This window comes from Carassius carassius, chromosome 14, assembly GCF_963082965.1.
Source record: "Carassius carassius chromosome 14, fCarCar2.1, whole genome shotgun sequence".
Taxonomy (NCBI): domain Eukaryota; kingdom Metazoa; phylum Chordata; class Actinopteri; order Cypriniformes; family Cyprinidae; genus Carassius; species Carassius carassius.
The window spans coordinates 13,092,146-13,113,664 of record NC_081768.1 but is presented as its reverse complement, the minus strand read 5'-3'; the positions used below and the strand labels follow the sequence as shown (position 1 = coordinate 13,113,664).

General features: G+C 35.2%; 3 protein-coding genes across 8 annotated transcripts in view; all 3 read right to left on the bottom strand.

Annotated features, from left to right (window-relative positions):
* smap1 (small ArfGAP 1) overlaps positions 1 to 7,092 on the bottom strand; it is a 102,762-nt gene extending 95,670 nt beyond the window's left edge. For 3 of the 5 annotated variants that reach the window (XM_059566190.1, XM_059566191.1, XM_059566192.1), the window contains exon 1: positions 6,775 to 7,091. In XM_059566190.1, the coding sequence (XP_059422173.1) occupies positions 6,775 to 6,892 (118 nt within the window). In that variant the 5' untranslated portion in view covers positions 6,893 to 7,091. Of the gene's footprint in view, positions 1 to 6,774 lie in introns of all 5 variants that reach the window. The other 2 variants (XM_059566188.1, XM_059566189.1) reach the window with 1 other exon arrangement.
* A 921-nt stretch (positions 7,093 to 8,013) lies between these two features.
* On the bottom strand, positions 8,014 to 9,181 carry sdhaf4 (succinate dehydrogenase complex assembly factor 4). The gene is made up of 3 exons (XM_059565511.1): positions 8,975 to 9,181; positions 8,643 to 8,774; positions 8,014 to 8,442 (listed from the first exon to the last, which is right to left on the bottom strand). The coding sequence occupies exons 1-3, from the start codon at positions 9,051 to 9,053 to the stop codon at positions 8,333 to 8,335; spliced, it is 321 nt and encodes a 106-aa protein (XP_059421494.1). The 5' UTR covers positions 9,054 to 9,181; the 3' UTR covers positions 8,014 to 8,332.
* A 2,446-nt stretch (positions 9,182 to 11,627) lies between these two features.
* Positions 11,628 to 16,246, bottom strand: tlx1 (T cell leukemia homeobox 1). Of its 2 annotated transcripts, none has more exons than XM_059565509.1 (3): positions 15,565 to 16,246; positions 14,274 to 14,511; positions 11,628 to 12,309 (listed from the first exon to the last, which is right to left on the bottom strand). In XM_059565509.1, the coding sequence occupies exons 1-3, from the start codon at positions 16,031 to 16,033 to the stop codon at positions 12,099 to 12,101; spliced, it is 918 nt and encodes a 305-aa protein (XP_059421492.1). In that variant the 5' UTR covers positions 16,034 to 16,246; the 3' UTR covers positions 11,628 to 12,098. The 2 variants fall into 2 exon arrangements, with proteins under 2 accessions (XP_059421492.1, XP_059421493.1); XM_059565510.1 differs by having other exon boundaries at positions 14,274 to 14,475; positions 15,565 to 16,243.
* Positions 16,247 to 21,519: the final 5,273 nt, after the last annotated feature.

Sequence of the window (21,519 nt, the reverse complement as noted above, 5' to 3'; positions counted from 1 at the left end):
TTTAACCACATACTTATGCTGTAGGGTAATCTAAGCAATGTCTCTCTTGCACCACCTGCTGACAAACTAAAGGAAAGTACTTAAACACACTGAGCATTACTCACAAATACAGTTACATCACCAAACCACTTTAAAGCCATTAATTTATTCAACGATTCATAATTTAATACTAACCCATGCTGAGTGACTTAAAACTTCTGTATTCGAATGAAGAGACTCTCTCAATAATAGCATCTTAGACTCAAAGTTTACCAAGATTGGCTCACTTTTAAATGACAGAACTGAATTGGCCCTGACACATGTGGCCACCACCACACTCTCTCAGGCTCAAACATCTCCATTTCAGCAGTCACAGGCTGCACACTGACATCCGGATGTGGCCCAATTTGATCCAGGCTTTGTGGGAAATTGAATCTGTCTGAAAAGCATTATAAAGCAGCACAACAGCTGCTCTAACTGAACCAGTCCAGCTGGTAGAGCCATTCGTGAAGCAGCAGGCTATTTGGGCAAAATGAAGCACTGGATAATCAGCACTGACATGAATCACTCATTTATGCAAGTCCCTAAATTGGTTGTAGCTTTTATTGAGTTATTCTTTAAGTGACTTATGATTAGAACTAAAACAATGAAGCAGATGTCTGAAACTAGGTTTAAGTCATATAAAGAAAAAGTTGGTAAGCAGATAAACATCTAATTTTAATTTCTGGGTGAGCTATCCCTTTAACAGACTTGCTACTAGACAAAGAAACAGTGTCCACAGATCACTGTCAAATTGTACACATTAGCAAACATTTACATTAATAAACAAATATTTAAAAGTGAAATTTATTACATGTTTTGTATAATTTGATTTCCCCTACATTTTAATCTATTCGCTGGAATTCCACAGATTTCCTTCCATAATCAGCTTTTAGAAAACTTAAAACTTAAAAAAACTTAAAACTTAAAACTGTAAATGTGTGCACTTCCCAGGCCCTATATAAAACCCTGAGAACAAGACCGAAAGACACATCATGCTTTTGTCAGCCTGTAATTACTAAAGCCATCATTCATATGGGAATGACATCATCTGTGTTTGCGAAGGTTAGCATGTTTAGACAGAGCCTGAGCAGGATTGTCCGTCCAGCCTAAAGGAAAGGAAGCTGCTGCTATAGCAGGCATTTCTAGAATTCACTCACAGAGATAGTGATCATGCACATCATTCCTGACACAAAGAGGAAAGACTCCGTATTGTTTCACATAGCAGGGGAAATCCTGGTCAAATATTTCCTGGAATGAAGAGTTACTTTACATCAAAAAAAACATACCACATTACACTGATATTAGGGGCTATGAATCGATGAAAAATGAATCAGAACTTATCAGAACATATTTGAGATAATACTGACAAATGAAGATGCAAATAGGATGCAAATTATTGGATGCGAAATTCACGTACATGTTGTTTGAACTGAAATATTGAAATATGTGTTGGCAGTGTGTGTACACAACCACCCTATAATGATAGAAATCATTATATATATATATATATATATATATATATATATATATATATATATATATATATATATATATATATATATATATATATATATATATATATATATATATATATATATATATATATATATATACACACACACACACACACACACACACACACACACACACACACACATATATATACACACACACACACATATATATACACATTATATATACATATATATACACATTATTATATATATATATATATACACAATTGTTTTGAAATGTATATGTATATATATATGTATATGTATATGTACAGTATACACACACACATATATATATACATATACAGTACATATACATACACATATACATATATATACATACATGTACATGTATATATGTACATACATACATACATACATACACACACAACTTACAACAGAATATAAACTTACAAAAAAAGCTTTTGTAACATGTATTTACTGTCATGCCTATCAATTTAATGCTTCCTCGCTGAATAAAATTATCAATCTCTTTCAAAACAATTGTCTTTAAACAACCCATTAAAATACACTGTGGTATTAGGCATACATTTAAAATTAATCAAATTACATGACATTAATTAAATGACTGTATATCAATTTTTACAGAAAAGGTTAAAATTAAGTTATTTAAAGAATATTACTCTGGCAGAATTCTCTTTAGAAATACATTTTGTTTGATATATTATCATATCAATAAATATAAGCCTATCACTGGCCTAACAGTCCACAGCAAGATGTTTTTGGCCACCGTTCAAGATCCTCTAGCTGTTTTTGAAAGCAAGAACACAGCAGTGCTACTGCTCTCAGTAAGAGTGCTTTGGCAAGCTGTGTTACTTGTTGTAGCGGCTGGGACTCAATCAAATGGGCAAAAACATGAAGACAGGTCTTCAAGGCTGATTTTCACAGATGCTAGGAAAATCTCTATGAAATGAAATGTATGTACAAGTCATTGGTTGCACTTTTCTTTTTTTAAATAAATTAATCACATTAATGTCACCCATAATATTTGTACCCTCCGGCTTTACAAATGTATGCTCTACATAACTTCAGGAGGATATATTGACCAAAAAACACACACAAAGATGCTCGCTGCTGACGCAGGCTTTCAGCAGTTCTTATCTCTGTGAGTGACAGTGTGAAAGAGAGCACACAGGAGGAAGTAGCAGAGCACATTTCCTGTCTGTCCTTGTGACGTGTGCAAGAGGAAGTAAAGGATTGGGATCCTATCAAATAGACGCATCTCTCAACGCTCTCCAGTTGCCAGACACAATGCAAAACCAATACAGCGCACGCACACACACACTTCTATCAGCACTTAAAGCATGAAAGACAAAGACACACACTATAGGACTCTCTGCTGTCTGCTGTCTTGAGGCCTGATTGGATCGTTACTCATTACTAGAACTGCCCAGAGGCATTCCCAGAATCTGTGTCTGTCCACAGAGTTTTACAAAAAGCTCATGTGAGCAGACTCACTGTCTTTAGTAGATATAATGTATATACATTGCTTTCCATTAGCTGATTTGACTATGGCAATCTGTGGGATTTTATGTATCCATCTAACCACAAAATCTGACTGATAGGTGGCTAAAATACGGCTCCAATCTGGGCACCTACTAAATCACACCACCCACTACATCAGCTTAACTACTGGTGTAAGACGCAAAGATTGGAGTCTGCCTTTTACCCAGGAAACACAGCAAAGAAAGATTCAATGTAGAGAGAAAAAAATTAATTAACTGGCAAAGTGGGCAAAACTAACAGTATTTATTATTAATAATATTATTATTACATATTAATAATACAGTGTTGTTATCATAAACTAAAATATTAAAATAATTTCCTTTAATTGGAATGAAACTGAAAAAATATTTATATAAATATTAGATTAAAAACGTTGATGCCTTTGTTAATAATTTAAATAAGTTTAGATTTTAGTATTAAAACTATTCAAATTACTATTAAAAATAAATTATATAAATTAATATTATAAAATATTTTTTTACTATTGCATAGCATGAGAAGAAAAAGATTTTTTAAATTAAATAAAACAAGTAAAAATATTAAATATTAAAAAGAAATAATTAAATTGTTACTTTTGTAGAATTAAGTGCTGTCAAAGTTAATACCTCTCTCAAAGGTAATTACAGCACTAGTCAATTACTATTAGTGGCAACATCGTGCATGCCTAATTATATATATATATATATATATATTAGGGTTGCAATGGGGAGTAAATTGCCAAAATTTTCTGAAAGTTTCCAAATATTCCCGTAAGATTTTGGATTGTCCTTTTTACAACCTTAACTATTATTATTATTTAATTATAAAACCCGTGGGTAAATGGAAAGTGAAGAATAAGACCTTTACCTTCTGACAATCTGAGCAGCCAATAAGGAGTATAATGTATGACCTCACTGACAACAGCCCTCATCCCACAGCACTAAAGTAGGTGACCTGTCGAAAAATAGGTTCTCTTCTTATCACCAGACAACAGGCATGTCACAGTCTGTGTGTGAATCACAAGTGCCCTGAGCTCCAAGGACGGGGATATCTAATGCTCTACAGCTTGAGCAAACAATTTCACTCAGTGTAAATAAGCAAGCACACGTTTGCAAAAAAATAAAATAAAATGAAAAAAATAAAACAGAGACTGTGAGTAGCATGTATGACACTCAGGCTAACACAAAACCTGCACAGACAAAGCAAATATGACCTTAAACTTAGGCTGGCATGTTTTCATTTTCCAGTGATGTTCTGCATGTCGGTGACAGCGGGCACAGTGACATCAGGCAGTGAGAGAGCAGCGCGGCAGAGAGTAAATAAAAGCCTCTGGACACACTGTGCTCAGCCATGTCTGACCGATCCCTACTATTCTGTCACATCTAATCACATCCATCGGCTAGAACCAGCAGCTCCTGCGGTGCCACACTTGCCCCATCTCTATACTATACTGCTTGGCTAGAGCAGAAGTTCACGGCAGTTTGTCAATGCTACAGCCAAGTCAAGTCAAAGTTTCACTGATGGCACAAACATAAGGGAAAAAGCCACAGCAATCACTTATGTCATCCTTTACTCACTCTCACAAAATGAGATCCCTTGAAAAAGGCCAAAAAAGTTGGAAGACCAAAAGTTAGGAATTAAATCAAGGTAAATTATAAAATAGCCAAAGATAAAATCACAAAGCAACAGAATAGGTTTATGAGTCCTGAGCTTGAACACCTAGAAATTATATTAAAGGGATAGTTCACCAAAAAAAACTCAACTTGTATGATGTATCATTCTTCTGTGGAAAATAGGCCCTAAAAGATGTTTTTTGAGAAATATTTGTGTGCTTATGCACTATCCACATTATGCGAATAATGAGTTCACACTTAAAATTCCAAAAAGCTTAATACCCAGATCATGTACTTAAGATACAATTCATACACAAGATAGAGTACCTTGTGCATAGAGTACAGAGCGTCATTAGGAACATACAATGGAAGTCAAAGGTCATACTCATGAATACCAACATTCTTAAAAAAAAAAAAAAAAAAAAAAATATTTTGTAATGCATCACAAAAGAAACAGGTTTGGAACAACATGAGGTAGAGTAAAGGATGACAGAATTTTCATTTCTGGATGTAAAGAAAAAAGTCAATTCGTTTTTTTTTTATATTTCATGTTGAATATAACATTCTCTAAAAGCTGTCATTCATAAGCTAACGAAGCTACAAAACTCCACCCATCAGCATTGACATTATGTTAGAAAGAGAAAGAAAGAGTCAGAAAGAGGCCATGCAAAATGAGCAGTGAGGTGTGGCTGCACTTAAGACACCGGAGAGCTGAGAGTGGAAGAAACTGGACGAAAGCTGAGAGGGGAGCTTGAGAAGCTACTGGCCTGCAACATCAGCACAGAACGGAGGACTGCCTTAACATTCCCACATGCTCTCTATGGAGAAAACAGACTTTGATGGGAAGACAGAAGAGGGATTATAACAGAATTTAAAGCAAACATCTGGGAAAAAAGATATCGGCGTTTGTAACAGGCCACCTGTGAGCTTGCATCAAGATCTGTTGGTAAGATTATAGCTGGCAAACAGCAATGTCACGGCCACAAAGGCCAAAAAATGGATATGCACCATGCAACCAAGAGGAAATGAGAACGCAGTTTGCTGTCAATGTTCAGATCAACACAACTGCACACTACCACACCAAAGTAATAGTGTACGATCTGCTTGCAACTTTGTGACTGACAATAACAACACATCTTTTCTTCTGTATTGTGGCTTACATCCGAGCGCAATGGATTAACAACAACCAAATGTAGGGCTGCTCTTGGATCTATGCATCAGTTGTTGATTCACTGGAAGATTGAGATATGACGTTCTGATTAGACATCAAGAAGAAAAAACATTTTCAAACTATGAAACATGCACAGATTAATTGTTCACTATAACATGCATTTAGAAAATAAATGTGAAATTTCCACTTCGTCTTTAAAATTTGACCATCATTTTAGTCCTCCTCAACATTCTTTACACATTAATTCTTATGTTATATATAAAACACAACCTTCCCTGTGTGCACCAAAACTCTATATGGATACGTTTATAATCATTTCAAGTGAACACCCCCAAACAAAACGGAGAGACCACCCACTTGAGAAGCTATTATAGTAACAAGATATTGGTAGAAACTGCTTTCACTTGCTCAATGGTAGAGTATTACTTCTAGCTGCATAGTCCCTGTGGACACATAATATGGTATTGTATACACGGTTTCAGGATGAACCATTATAAAACAGGTGGATATGTGGGGCAAAGGCATCACATCTGTAGCATCATTAAAAAGCAGGTACACATATATAGGTTAATCTGTCCTGTATAACATCTTACGATGACAGACAGTATCCGACCTGCTGATCAGTTCAACTCCACACTGGTTTTCCATTCATGCATTAATAATGGTTTTGGTCAAGGACACAAGGATGAATACAGATTCGCCGGATATCAAAGCACAGCGAGCTGTCAACCGAAACAGGGTGTGTTCGTCGTTCATTTCAATCGTGATCGAATACGCTGTCTGAATCGGTTGTGACACCCATTTCGGCTTTCCTCCCGGTGACTCAGGACCGTGAGCCGTGAGAAACCTGAACAGCCGTGTGTGTAACTAGAGTCCTGCCGCGTACAGGTGATCAAAACATCAAACGCAAGTTTATAAGAGCAGCTGAGGAGATTTCCGATCATCATACCTTTGGCTTCGCAGTCGGCGCAGTATTTGTTATCATCCTCTCTCAGCATTTTGGACAGAATGGCCTGATGCTGCTCGTTCAGTTTCTGAGCCTTTTCCCTCTCCGATCGCGTCGTCATCTCGGCCCGATTTCTGTCAGCGTTTCTGGATAAAATCACCGGTCTTGCCCCCGATTCGCTCTGTTCAATTGTATCGTTGTAAATGTTAGACCATCCCCTGTGAAATGAAGCTATGGTGGGCTCACGGCAACAGAGCGGCGGCTGGGTTGAGACGGATCGGTGGAATATGGCCGATTGGAGGAACTCACCGGAAGCGGAAACGAGGAAGGTACGGTGAGCCGATTAAAATAGAATTAAAAATTAAGTGGGAACTGGGAGAACGTATAATGAAATGTAAGTAGTATATAATTTTTATATCGATTTAAGTCAGACCTATGCTTTGTGAAATGCAAATAGAAGAGGGCAATGCAACTTTTGCGTCACTGCTGACGTATGTATGCGTTGGTAGGTTGGCCAGCCGGTTTGACGCGAAATATGGAATTATGCTCTTTGAATCATAAATCGTATACGAAAGTATACTGTCTAAATTTTAAAACGTGACAATAAACTTTTAAATACTTAAATAATAATTAAATTATTACAACTTTTAATTTTAAACAAAAAAATTTAAACCATGCAAAGTTTTAACCACTTAATTATTTTAGATAAACAACAAAATCTAGGCAAAATGTATTAAATAGAAAATAAATTACATAAGATAAACTTAAAAATTTTAGTTTTCAGAATTATGATATTGTTCAGCTATGTATAACTTTTTTTTATTGAATGTGCCTTCAGGATTTATAATACCTTGCATGATATCGGCCAAAATACCATCATTTGTAGAGTTTTTATTGTAAAACCATGGCAAATATTCATTTAAATGCTGATAAGTGAAGTGTTTCCCAAAAGCAGCTATGGTCAAGTACCATCGTTGATAACAGAATTCAATGGAACGACTATAGTTAACTAACGATGGTTTTGGGAAACACACCCCTGGCTGTCTCTACCATTGCCTTGCTGATGTGCCCTGATAATGCATTTAACCTCTCCTTAAAAGCTGATACGTTAATGCTTATCTGTAACAATCCATGTGCAAATACATAGGAAAACTTTTGCAGTCATAACCCCCCAAATAAAACTGACTAATTTACGTGATAAACACATGTTCTGGTGAAAAAACTTTGACCAAAAAAAAAATATTGCATTGAATATGTTTATTCTTTGAACAGATCTTTCAGGCCTTCCAGACATTTGTGTTACACACTTTCAAAGAGAATAAAAACATTAGATTGCCAATAATAGATTATTTTCAAAATGTCCATTAAAGGCTGAACAGAACCTTTCAAGTAGTTCAAACTACTTTTACACAAACTATTCATTCTACATAGTAGGCCCATACAATCGTGAAACACTTACACATTTCTGGTCCAGAAATTATCTTTTTGTATCTGTATGCAGTAGTATTCATCACATTCAATTGTTAAAATAAATACATTTGGATATTTTTAGCAGGGCAAACTAAAAATCAATACAACGTCCCTTCCTTTCCCAGTCACCATATCGTGTAGGTTCAGGACCTCTGGGACCACCTTTCTCCTTAGTTTCTGGATTCACATCATCTGGAAATCCTGTTAAGGGAGAAATACAATACTATTCCATTTTATGTAATATTAATTTTATAAACGTAAAAACATTAATTAGACACTTATTTATTCTGAGCTATAGTTCATGAGTATATCCTTTCAATAGATACCCTCTGCACTTTTATGTCATTCATTTTTCAAATAATAGCCTATAACTGTATAACAGAAATGATGTGTGTTCTTACGTTCTAAAACATCTTTAGATTTGGACTCAGTTTCCTCCATGTCAAAGCGTCCTTGGGGCGTTTTCGCTTTCTTTAACGGTTCTTTATCTTTGGTCACACCACCAGACGCGTATCCTGCTGTCCCGGGACATGCTGCAGAGGAGAGCAGCGAGACACTTTAACAAATCTGTCGCAAATTGACATGGATTTCCTAAGACTCAAACACGATTCTGAGTCATCAATATAAAGGATGTTTAGGAAATGTGCATATTACTGACATTAATACAAATCAATGCATGTTGTGCAAGCATGTCAATAATGAACTGTTAAAACTAACCACAGATTGCACTCACCAGTATAAGTCGACTGTAATAACAATCCTCTCTTTACAAAACCTCTAGCCGTAGTACAGCAAACACGTAAGAGAGACATGTTGCGTGGACCCTAATCTGTTGTGAACTTTTTCCCTTGTCGCAGCAAAAAAAATTACACAACTGAAGAACGTTTGACGATTGAAAATGACGATGCATGCGTCATCATTTAGGGACACAAAATACACTCGAGAGGGTCGCGGTGGCGCTACAGAAGTGCACAACCAAACATTACGTAAATGTGTCTGCTTTGCATGCAACTTTTCTAAGCGAAGAACAGATGAGAGAAACACTGTGAAAACCAGTTATATAATACTACAGAATAATATTTCATGTGAGGCATAAGCGGTAAAATTGTAAGCTAATTTGAAAGAACTCTTAAAATTACAAAAAAATACTGTTTTTATGGTACCGTGCAAGTGCAATAAAAATGACAAGCTAAAAAAAACATGATAGGCTTTATTAGACAAGACGGCATAAACAACTATATGGACAATTTATGAGTTATTAATTAGCCTAATTAAAGTAAATGTATTGGATGGGTGGGGTGGACTAATCACTATTCCAATGTCTTGTCTATTTATTTGCTAGATTATTAATATATACACGACATTATAAAATGTGTCAAATACAATATGAAAATATAGGCTACGCGCCCTTATGTAAATAATAATAAATGATAATAATAGGCTAATAATAATAATTATTATAATAATAATAAACAGTAATAATGCAACAATTGGGAAATGCGCCTGAACTTTTTTCCAAAATGTTTCACACTCAGTCAGCGTAGAATTATTTTTGTCAGAGCCACAGATGGTAAAGTGTTTTCTGAAAATTGTATGCTATTCCTCATATTAATAGCAATTAATACTGTGGGAAATACTGACCTAATTGTAGTTAGGACCTATATGCAACTATCACGGAGTTACATACTTTTAAAAAATATAATGCTTTTAAAAGACTAAGCTATTAAGATATGTTTATATGTTATATTAAAGCCTTCATAAAATCAACCTTTTCATGTGTCTTGTGATTTGGAGCTCTATAAGGAGATGGCCCTATTTCCCCACGTGTTTCTGACCTAAACGACTTCCATCTCTTGACATTCTGGAACTTTTTAAACGACACTTATGTAACACATTATACGATTTCGGAAGAGATGATGAAACTTAAACCACCTTCCGATGCATTTTTGGATAGCCTGCTTCTGGTTATTTTCAGGAACACCGTCACATCTGCACATAGTTATCATAAACACACTTTTGCACTCTCCAATAGAACAGAAAAAAAAAAAAACATCCATTTATCATGCAACCAAAACTGTCATTCACTTGAGTAGAGATTCATCACAGATAGGCTATCTGGGATTTATCCACAATGACAAAACCTGTGTTGCTATTGGCTATTAGGCCTATTATTCAAAACGCTAAACAATTTAAACATTTAGAATGACCCAATTTTAGACATGACCACAGATATTTAATCATTCATATCAAGATATAATAAAATATAATTTATATAGGTCACGCCGACATCACCGAAGAAAGTGAAGGACAAATAAAAATCTTGTAATCACATATCATGCAAGTAAACGAATAATAAACATATCATACCAAGCTGATCTGCCGTTTGATAAACTTTTGGTTGTGTGAAATGAAAATTCAGTCAAAATATGAATAGACTTAAGTAAAGGTGTTACTGAGCACTGATATTTCGTCTTTGTCTCTTTCATTTCTAAGAATGGTTGGAATATTTGGGGTCATTGCTTCTGATGGTTCCCGACAACATTTAGCATAAGTGTAATAAAAAAAATCTAAATTTACAAATAATGTAAAAAGAAGTAGGCTATTTCTGCAACAAGTGCTGTACCAATTTATATCACGCCTCTGGAAAAATTACTAGGCTCAACAATCGTTCAGGCCCATTTTTCCTGTAGAATATATTTTAATTCACAGGTTTGTTCATAATTATAACAATATGTAATGTTAATCAGATTATTAGTTGAATGCAGTTAAAACAGTACATTTGTTCAAAAAGAGCTTTGGCTACTTAACGAGGTAACGAGCGCTCGTTCTTTTCTTTAAGGGGTTTATAACACAAGAACGCGTTGTATCCAGTGACTCTTCATCAATTTTAGCTTTTTATCCATAATCATCTATTAAAAACTATTAAATTAGCCTACGTTTTAGTTTAAAAATATATATTTACATTTAAAGAAATTTACAATTAGAAAATTTAATTCCAAGAATTCCGATATAAGCAGATTAACTATACTTTTGTCAGTGTTTTATGTAGCCTATACGTTTACACGACACTTCTAGTGTCTACACTCACTGAGGGACTCGCGGCTGGGAACTGTCAGATGGTCTGTAAGTTTAATCACACTAATTTTGGCAAGGAGGGCCTCAAGCATAACCTAAGATTTAATTTTCACTTGTTTGCGGGTTAAAGAGGTGCAAGCTTCTCAATGGGGGGGGGGGGGGGGCGACAGACAGTGGGGTCGTATCTTTCCACCCTGCATGTGTCTAATCCTGACAATGACAAGGATATTAATTATAACAAAACTCACAGTATTTCCATACACAACAGAGAGATGCTTTAGATATTCATTGCTTTAGATGACATTCCGGTGTGTTCTTGAATTATTTACCATAATTCTGGGCACTATTTCATATGTGACGATTCTTTTAGTAGGTGTACTTATATTAATAGTCCATTTTGAAAACAACCCATAATTCTGCGAGTAATCGTACGTTCGTTTGGTTTTTGAATACTTTATTTGTAGCCTAATATTTTGTGACTTCATGAAAATTATTATAAAGTGTTACCTCAAACGTTAGGCTATTGGAAGTGTACAAAATAAACTTAATGTTTTTGATACAAACGAAATACGACAGTCTTTTATGTTTACATTTGGTTGGAATCGAATTCTAAAAAATTAATAAAAAAAAATTATGCACGGCTGTAACGGAGAGCAGCAGTTTTTCTGTTTTATACAAGCTGCATATTTTAGGTTCAAATGAAGACTGATATTACGGTAAAAACAAGAAAGTAATGTGATGCTGAGATATTCCTCTGTACATCGCACGTCCATAAAAGTCTTTTAATCGGTGTTGGGAACGCTGCTGATTTTTGCCGTGTTCTCAGTCCAGGGCTGGAGGTTCTGAAGTGCGAAAAGAGAGCTGTTGTGGAGGCAGATTGGGTCCGGAGTAACAGGTTGGTTTATAGTCTTTTGAAAAGCTTCTTGCTGAAGTTGCATAAGTATTCGGTTCGCTTGCTGTCGCTCGGCTTCTCTCTCCTCTGCCGTCTGCCGCCTGCATGGATTTGGATCACAGGAGTCATTTAGTCGTTAAAAAAATTATACTTAAACGAAAAAAATATATATACTTAATTTTTTGATGGTAAGTGGTTGCAAACAACTTATTTTTTCTATATATCTATCCATCAGTTAGTAAATTCAATTTGCTTATTTACATATAGCTAAAATAAATTGATTGCAACCATTTTACATAAAAAAAAATGAGTCAATTATGATAAGTGGTAGCAAACAACTTATTTTAGCAACATTAGCATAGGGGAGAGCAGGGGCGAAAGTACCATTTTTTAGGGAAAAAAACATCATTTTAAAAGATCATGTTGTAGACAGAGATATATTTCTGCTGTGGCCAGTAACTCAGAAGTGTGGTCTATCAATACCACGTGGTATTTTGTAGAAATGCAGAAAGACTTCAGTATAATTTCACTTTGAACACTTTGTTACTTTCGACCCCATCGGTTGGGACGAAAGTAACACAACAATATAAGCTAGATTTTTTCTGTTACTCTTATTTTTCTTAAGTATACCTGATTGTGACATTGTTAATGTGTAACTGCAAACATATTTTGTCCTTTATCTTTGCAAAAAAAAAAAAATTAAATTACATCTTTATATTTTCATTTTAAATTTAAGTCTCATCAGATGTCTCAAAACTTAAAAAATAAATAAATTATTGTCAATTTCAATGTATTTTTTTTTAATTCAACAGAATGTACAATATAAAAATGTAATTACATTAGCATAATAAAAAAAACTCTAAACATAATGTAACAGTAGGCCTATTTATGTTTCCATCCAGTTGTTTTTATGCATAAATTGAAAATGTGCATTAAAACATCTGGAAACACTGCAAATTCATAGGTGGAGGTGTAAAGGTTAAGCTATGGCTAAAACCTAAATATAAATGTGATGTAGCAGCTGCCCAGGGAGTGATGTTCCTCTATGTCCAGAAACGCCCTCTCAAAAACATTTGGATAAAACCAGACCTCTGTCTGTCTTTCTGGCCCTCACTCAGACATGTTTTTTTGGTATAATATGACATAAACATTTGTATGAAATGATGCAAGATGCAGAAATTCACAATATAGCATGCACTGGAACAAAATAAATACTTTTTGTCACTGTAGCGGGACAAAAGTAACAATTGTTACTTTCGTCCCAACAGGAACTCCTGACATTTAAACTCAATTTAATTTTATACTAAAAAAATCTGAAAATGCAAACTTTAGGATGTGTTAAAGCACTAAAGACAAACAACACGACTAATTTAAAAAAATTACCGCTTCAATAATTTACTTTTTGTACTCGAAAACAGTTTTACGGACCTAACTTTGGGAAACGATGTGGAAATCACGTGATATTTCTCAGCTCTGTCAAGGATTGCATGCTGAATATATATATATATATATATATATATATATATATATATATATATATATATATACATATAATTATTTTGGCAGCGCATTAACGTCATCACATCAGGACAACTAAGACTTTAGGTAAACAATACAACATAATTCGAGTCGATTTCGAAACACTCGATATGGCCCATCAGTGTCTGCTAAAATGACTTTAGGTCTGTTCCAATTCTGTTCCAGGCCTAGCAGAATGTATAATAAAATAAAAGCTGGAATAAAATAGTAAAAGTCCATAATTGAAAAAATATAACCTGTTTACACAAGAAGCAGGCCACAGTCAACCAATATTCAAAACTAAATGGAGTCAATTAAACATATAGGCCTATTGATGTATTGATTGAATTATCTATTAAATAGGCTACTGAGCGAACTGCATGAACATGCCTTCCAAAGCACGATATGGAATGCATTATGGAACTGACCTAACTGACCTCATGGATGTCTTTAAAACAAAATAGCTACTCAACTGGGTTTAGTGGTGAGACGAAAAAGAATGCATTGCGTGTGAGTGTAAAAGCATGATTAGATCACAAAAGCTCACCTCCATTTCGTTCTTCTGTTCTGGAACCATGTTTTGACCTGCGCATCAGTCATTTTAAGTGCTTTCGCTAATGCTGCCCTCTCAGCTGACGCCAGATACTTCTGACGGTGGAAGCGTTTCTCCAGCTCGCAGATCTGGAGGCGCGTGAACGACGTCCGGGGCTTCTTCTTCTTCGGAGGCGTTCGGTTCTGGTACGGGTGACCTATACGGCGTGTTACAGTGAACGGTGAGAGGGCCACTAGATTGAGGGACAGAGTGAAAGCAAGCGGAAGAAATCACCAAAACGACAGAGCCAAGCAGTGAGAAGCAAATGTGACTTCCAGAGATAAAAGAAGACTTTTGTACTTTGAAAAAACATGCAACCATCACGAAATATATCGAGAAAGTTCAGCCAAGCAAGCAAATGAGGGGAAAAAAAACTTATTTATTTATTAATATATATATATACATATACATATACATATACATATATATATATATATATATATATATTTAATAAATAAATAGTCTAAACAGACACACTGTAAAAATGTTTTGTCATTTATAAGAAATGTGCCTCCTATGGTAACATCTAAATTAAGTGATTTCATTCGAGTCGAAAATATAATTTATTTCGAATAAATCAACCTGATCACATCAGGTTAAATCGATTTTAAGGGTCAAATCAATAATAATGCTAATACTGTAATAAGCATGACGGAACATTTACAGATGTGATAAATCAACACTGAAGCTCTCATGTGAGGAAAAAATACTGTCATGAATTAAATATAGAACAATTATAAACTCCTTAATCATTTACACCACAGAATAACATTTGTACGGATATGAATGTTTAAGCTACTTTTCTTTGACATACATTTGTAGTGATTGTTATTGTGTAGGCTATAGAAACGATCGTTTATGTTATTAACTCGCGAGACGAGTTTTATTTTGTTTCTGACAACGTTATAAAAACAACTTCAAATTTAAACTTTAATTTGATGTTTTATAACCTTGGCATAAACAAAGGCAAAAAACGATTTAATGGAGTGGCTTTTACAGTAAAGGCATTGTGAATTAGTTCATGTATTTTAAAAATGAATACAAATTTAAAAAGTGTATTTGCTGCCCACAAATTGTAAATTGAATTAAAATAATTACAACCTACAATTAGTTTTTCGACCGCTTTGATCACTGAATTACTGATAAGATCACAACACGATGAAAACATTTTTACAGTGTAATTTCTAATAAGAACGTAGATTCTGATAAAGCATATACTACTGCAAAGTTCAGAGATTTTTATTACCTGTAAATCTGTCTTTGGTAAATCTCCTGTTACTCTCCATCCATGGAAACGATAATCCCGTGAGATTGTTAATGGTGCCCATGCTTCCCATACTTGGCACTGTGGCAGCGCTGGTGGGAATGGACGAGTGAACGCTGCCCAGCGGCCGGTGCGCTGGAACCCGGATCACTCCCGAAGAATTAAGGCAATTCCCATTAACATTCGTGCCAAAATTCATGTTGTACGAGCCGTTGAGGGAGCCAACGCTGCACGAGTTTCCATTGTATCCAGCCGAGTTATTGACATTGTAGTTGCCAGTCATGGTATTATAGGCTGTGCTGACTATGCAGCCTAAACCGTAGTCCAGGTCCTGCATTCTGGGATTGGAGATCATGCAGCTCCCCTGCTCGGCATTGTTAAGAATCTGATCGATCCCAAAACTGATGGTGTCTGCGTGCGTCTGGTGGAGATGCGCTCCCATATGATCCATGATGTGGAGAGACGCGCGCGCTACTGCGAGTCTAGGATCCTCCACGTCACCCAAGTTATCATACAGCAACTAAAACGCAGTTTAGTCCAGACCTGTTCTCGTTATATAATATCACTGACTGCATGTGTGAGAAGGACTGAACTACAGACGATTGTCTTTTTTCACTGCCTCCCTTTACCCTTATAGCTATAGCCTGCCGGATGGAGCCACGGGAACATCAATCAAAATGCCAAAGAGGCTGGGTAAAATTAAGCCTCCAGTTCTGGGGTGAGAGACCCAATTGGCTAAAGAAAGCACGACGAGTCTGTTCAATGAAACGCACTGGAATTCTCTACTCAGCAGGGAAACTCAAAGATATGATTTATTAAACCAAAACACCAAACATTTTTCAAAACAACACAAAAATGACCATTTCAATTACATCATTAACTTGGCAATGCAGTCTCTGTTGCTGAGATATATTCTCGTTGGATATTTTTGATCATGCGAGGATAAGGCAGTGATTTCGAGGTCAAGTCTTTTTAACTGTAACAGGTCAATATTTTTTGCGACCATGAACTCAAGTGAATTACAATGGTTTGTTAATATTTTATGGTGAGAAATATCAATCACACAAGCATTTTAAAAGCTGTCAATGATATTACATTTAATTGTGAAATTAACTCTGAATAAACCACTCAGTTTTATCGGAATAATTATATTCTTCATCAAAAAAAGATGCTTACTGATCACAACATGGGAAATATGAAGGAAATTTTACATGAAATGTCTGTTTAAATGTTAAAATATGTATTTTAAATATGGTGAGTCACGACAGAATTAATGTGTAGGCTAATTCAAATTCATTTGGTAAGATACTTCGATCCGTTGCAGTGTGTTCACTTTTGTATTAATTATTCATTTTATTTTGTTTGCATTAATCTATCTAAATAAAACAATAACAAAATAAATGTGCAATATATTAGAAGAAAAGCAAACACTTCCATGTTATCGATTTCCTTCTCGAAGAAAGTGGGTGGTGATTATTTAACGTAAGATGCAATAAAGTATTAATATTTGATGGTGGCTAGATTAATGCTGGCCAAATGACCAACATTAAAGTTTAATGAAGTGCAATCGAGTATATTTTCGCTCAAATTGACATTTTTGTTACAGTAATGTAGGTTTAATTATAGCTCTCAGGATGTGCATGCGCTGAATAGCCTACATTATTATTAATGTACACTGCAACTGGTGGGTCTAAATTATTGTTTTCCCTTACAAGTTAAACGAAATAAAAAAGAAGAAGCCGGTAGAATGTTAAGAACTGGATTCAACTGGAACGATACATTTATGTTTGATTATAGTAACCCACAAAAGTCCACTTCAAATGCTCCATTTATTGTGTGGCTATTGATAAACTTCATTCCTCTAATGCAAATTAATGTGACGGAACTTAAATATATTGATTTACATATAATTTACATTCAAAACAGTCTGTCACATTTGCTTTCTATTTTTTAAATTATGTAAATTTTAATGAAATGTGTGCCATTTAATTTAAATTAAATATAATTTATGTGCACAATTTGATGATACCAAAAATGTTTGAGCAGAAAAAACTATTTAAAAAAAAAAAAAATATATATATATATATATATATATATATATATATATATATATATATATATATATATATATATATATATTTATTTTTTTTGATTATGCATTGATATACCTATATGGAAAGTTATAATCTCAGTTTTGTCATTTTTGATCCTCCCCAAAAAAGAGAGGATCGAGCAATGCTATGGTTACTATCTTCAGCCAACACAACGACGCGACGACGTTACCGAAATGTGTTACATTTTAAGTAATGATGACTTCAATGTGGATTATATATATATATATATATATATATATATATATATATATATATATATATATAGATAGATAGATAGATAGATGGATAGATAGATAGATAGATAGATAGATAGATAGATAGATAGATAGATAGATAGATAGATAGATAGATAGATGTATTAGTGTAGGCCTACCTGTGTAGTAGGCTACTTGACATGTGATCACTGGCGCCACTTCCATCAGCCGCATTTCTGAGCGCAGTCGAGAGCGCACAACCATGCTGCTGACAGCTTCAAGTACATCTGAGGCAGCACTCTCATCAAACATGACAAGAATTTAGCCCCGCTTTATTTGTACGTAACTAATTTTGATATATTCACAACTACATCATCATTTAAAAAAAAAGAAAACAGAAATGATCAGCATCAGATTTTGGATTTAGCTCACTGTCCATCTGAAAAAATACATTACAGAGACAGACATTTAAGCTTCCAGTATGTTTTAGAGTTCGTTTTTGAGGTATGTGTGTGAAAGGTGATACCGCTACTGAATGCAGTACTCTCATGCAGTCCTTGTTGAATCTCTGTATGTTAAAATGTAACATTTGCATTCCTATACTACAGTTTTGTAATAAGGGAAATGGGCTTTTACTTTCGGAGGACAGAATGTTATGTTCTTTAACCTCTGAAATAGATGGATGAACTTCTTAATGCATTATGTCAAAGGGGAAGGGACCGGGCATTTTTTTGGCCTGTATACTTAAAAAGGAAATAAGAGAACAAGCACACATTTTAATACCAAAGGAAAAACTGTACAATACACAATAAAACTTTTAAGAACATCTAAAATGAGCATGCATCAAAAAGCTTTCATTCTCCAAATATGGTTTCTATTTATCTTTCATATTAATATTGTTTAAAATTATGGTATTAAGCTTAGATGGCTTCTCAATGGAGTGTGCAAGCTAAAGTATGGCCTCTTTTAACTTTTTAAGGCACAGCTCCAAGGTGAGACAGAATATGTTTGCTGGAAGAATTAGTTTGGTGTTCAGAAGTGGAATGATGACCAAGCACCAGTTAACAAATGTCCAGATCAGTTGCTGAGGTGCTGAGGGACGGAACATCCATTAACTTGTTGTGTCTCCCCTGCTAATGACTTGTTTTACTGGATAACATGTCTGTCAAAACATAGTATGAACAATTATTTGATAAATTGCCCATCGTTATAATATTTCTTATGGTTGAGAAAGAAACAAAACTTATTACTTAAAAATTAACTTGACTAATGCCAACCTGGTCAAATTAATCTGCAAGTGAAAAAGACAAATTATTAAACAGTGTTTTTTGCCACTACACCGAATTTAAGAAGTAAAAACAAGACTACGTTATGACTCTTTTCAGGCATCTTTCATTATATAAGAACAATGTTCCTTGAGGTTATTAAATCATTATCACAGCTAATCAATACTAATGAAGTTCCCTGCTTCACATGTATAGGATGTATATTATAAGCACTGTTTGTAATGTAATATAATGCAGTTTGTGTGTGCAATAACTTGGCAAAGCTGTATCATTAAATATTCAGGTCAATTTAGCCACTGTATACTTTAGTGTTATAACTAAAGTCTTAGTAGCCACTGCATCCATTCTCATGCCGTTGGACAATTTTCACGCTCAATCTAATATAACGACACAAATTACAAAGTAGTAAATAGCTCCCCTCATGATGCTTATTGCCGGAGGCGGCTTGTGATGGCAATGCAGGACAGATCGCTCACAGGTTGAATTGGAGTACAGATTTATTGTCTGGATCCCCACTCCCACTAACACATGGGAAGTCTCAATTTATACTCCAGGCACCATGTGGATTCACTCTGTGGTCTAATAGTGGACTTGACACCCATGACAGCGGAAGCTGCTCTTCCCCTGTAGCCACTGGATGGTGTGTCAGTCCTCTCGAGTGTGGGTGCATCCTGTCGCCTGTTTTATTTAGGGGAGGCGGGTAAAGCCGGCCTCATTTCCCTTTTCCATACTGAACGCAGGAGCCCAGCTGGGACCTGTTTACTTCACAGAGATGGATGGACTCATCCCACCAGCTACTGGTCATTACATGTGAGATCAACACTATTGCTTCCCCTCCCAAGCTCCACGGACCAAACAGAGAAAAAAAAAACTCTTCTCTAGAAGCCAGTCTGTTCCATTAGCTGCTAGACTGCCAAAGCAAATATCCATATATCCAGTAACTATGATTATAAAAACTGTTTCATAGATCATTATTGCATCAACAGATGAAAATGTAGCCTACTTAAAGGCAAAGTTTACCAAAAACAGGATTTACTTGCACTCGTGTTTTTCTGAATCTCTATGACTTTCTTTATTCTGAAAAATGTTTAAATATTTTTTTCATTCCTTTAATTATAAAGTCAATGTTGTGTCAGACTCCACTGACTTTCTTTGTATGATACATAATTTTTTCAAAATAGTCACAAAATAGGACAATAAAACAAGAATAAATCATAGATTATTGGTGAAGAAAAGCAGACAACTAGAAGAAAAAGAAATGAGCATGAGAAAAGCATGTGGGAAAAGACTAGAGAATAATCCAGCAATCTTACAGCAAGCAGAGAGCAGTCATTAATCAAAATTACATATTATATGTGACCTAATTTTTCTTTTTCATTATCTTTATTATATACCAAATACTGCAGCATCTACTATAAATGCATAAAGAGATTTTCATACATATATTCATGATCACATTGCGGGAAAAGCCGGCAATGTTTTTTCATTAAATCCCTTACTATGATATCTACATATATATGTATCTAAATGTTGATGGATCAGGGAGTTATCCAAACAATGCCATTAATTTCCTTTATTATCAAGAGCGCAGCATGCAGGGCAACCAGAGACATCATAATCTGTCATCACACAGTGCCTTCAACAGGTAGGCTGTTTTTGTGTTTATCTCTTCCTTCTTGTTCTCTCTCCCCTCGTCCCAATTATGCAGCTTGCTACACCATAACAAACAGGTCCACCAGTCCAAACCTACAAGCCAGAAACACAGCCACAGACTAGCTGGTGCCTGCACAGACCTCGAGGGCTTCAGCTCACACCTAATGATCTGCTTTGACGGACAGAGGCTGTGGGCCAGAGCTTAGGATCTCCCCTGGTAGCCCCCCACCCCCGCACAAACAGCAAGGTATGTGGCATCAGCTGATTCACAGATATTGACCCTTAATTCAAAATTCCTGTAAGAAACATAACATGTTGATATACTTTACAATGTATTCTGTCTATACAATGTCCTTACTGTATCTTCATAATGCAAAAAAGGAGGAGAAACTATTAATTTTTCTACTTTTTCACCATTTAATAGCAGACTATTAGATGTCTCAGAAAAGAAAACAGACTGAAATGCATACGAGACATTTATCTAAGCCTTACAGCACAGCAGGACAGACATCACTCTCAGGGGTCAAAGGTCATCTCTAATTGGGTGGAGAAAAGAAAACAAGTACTCTTTCAGGGTGGTAGATCTAAGGACAGCCATCACAACAACTGAAAACAGAGGCGACTAAAACTTCAATAACTATTTCCATCATAGAGTCCACAGTGAAGTCAATAAGGAGGACTGAGGACATC

What these genes read in the sequence shown, in the direction of transcription:
- sdhaf4 (XM_059565511.1), bottom strand. Translation starts at nt 9,053, where the DNA reads ATGTCTCTCTTACGTGTTTGCTGTACTACGGCTAGAGGTTTTGTAAAG. An exon ending in ATTACAGTCGACTTATACTG is followed by an intron (nt 8,775 to 8,974) that starts GTGAGTGCAATC and finishes TCTCCTCTGCAG; the next exon opens with CATGTCCCGGGACAGCAGGA. An exon ending in ATCTAAAGATGTTTTAGAAC is followed by an intron (nt 8,443 to 8,642) that starts GTAAGAACACAC and finishes CTCCCTTAACAG; the next exon opens with GATTTCCAGATGATGTGAAT.
- tlx1 (XM_059565509.1), bottom strand. Translation starts at nt 16,033, where the DNA reads ATGGATCATATGGGAGCGCATCTCCACCAGACGCACGCAGACACCATC. An exon ending in TACCAAAGACAGATTTACAG is followed by an intron (nt 14,512 to 15,564) that starts GTAATAAAAATC and finishes CCCTCAATCTAG; the next exon opens with TGGCCCTCTCACCGTTCACT. An exon ending in AACAGAAGAACGAAATGGAG is followed by an intron (nt 12,310 to 14,273) that starts GTGAGCTTTTGT and finishes AAATCCATGCAG; the next exon opens with GCGGCAGACGGCAGAGGAGA.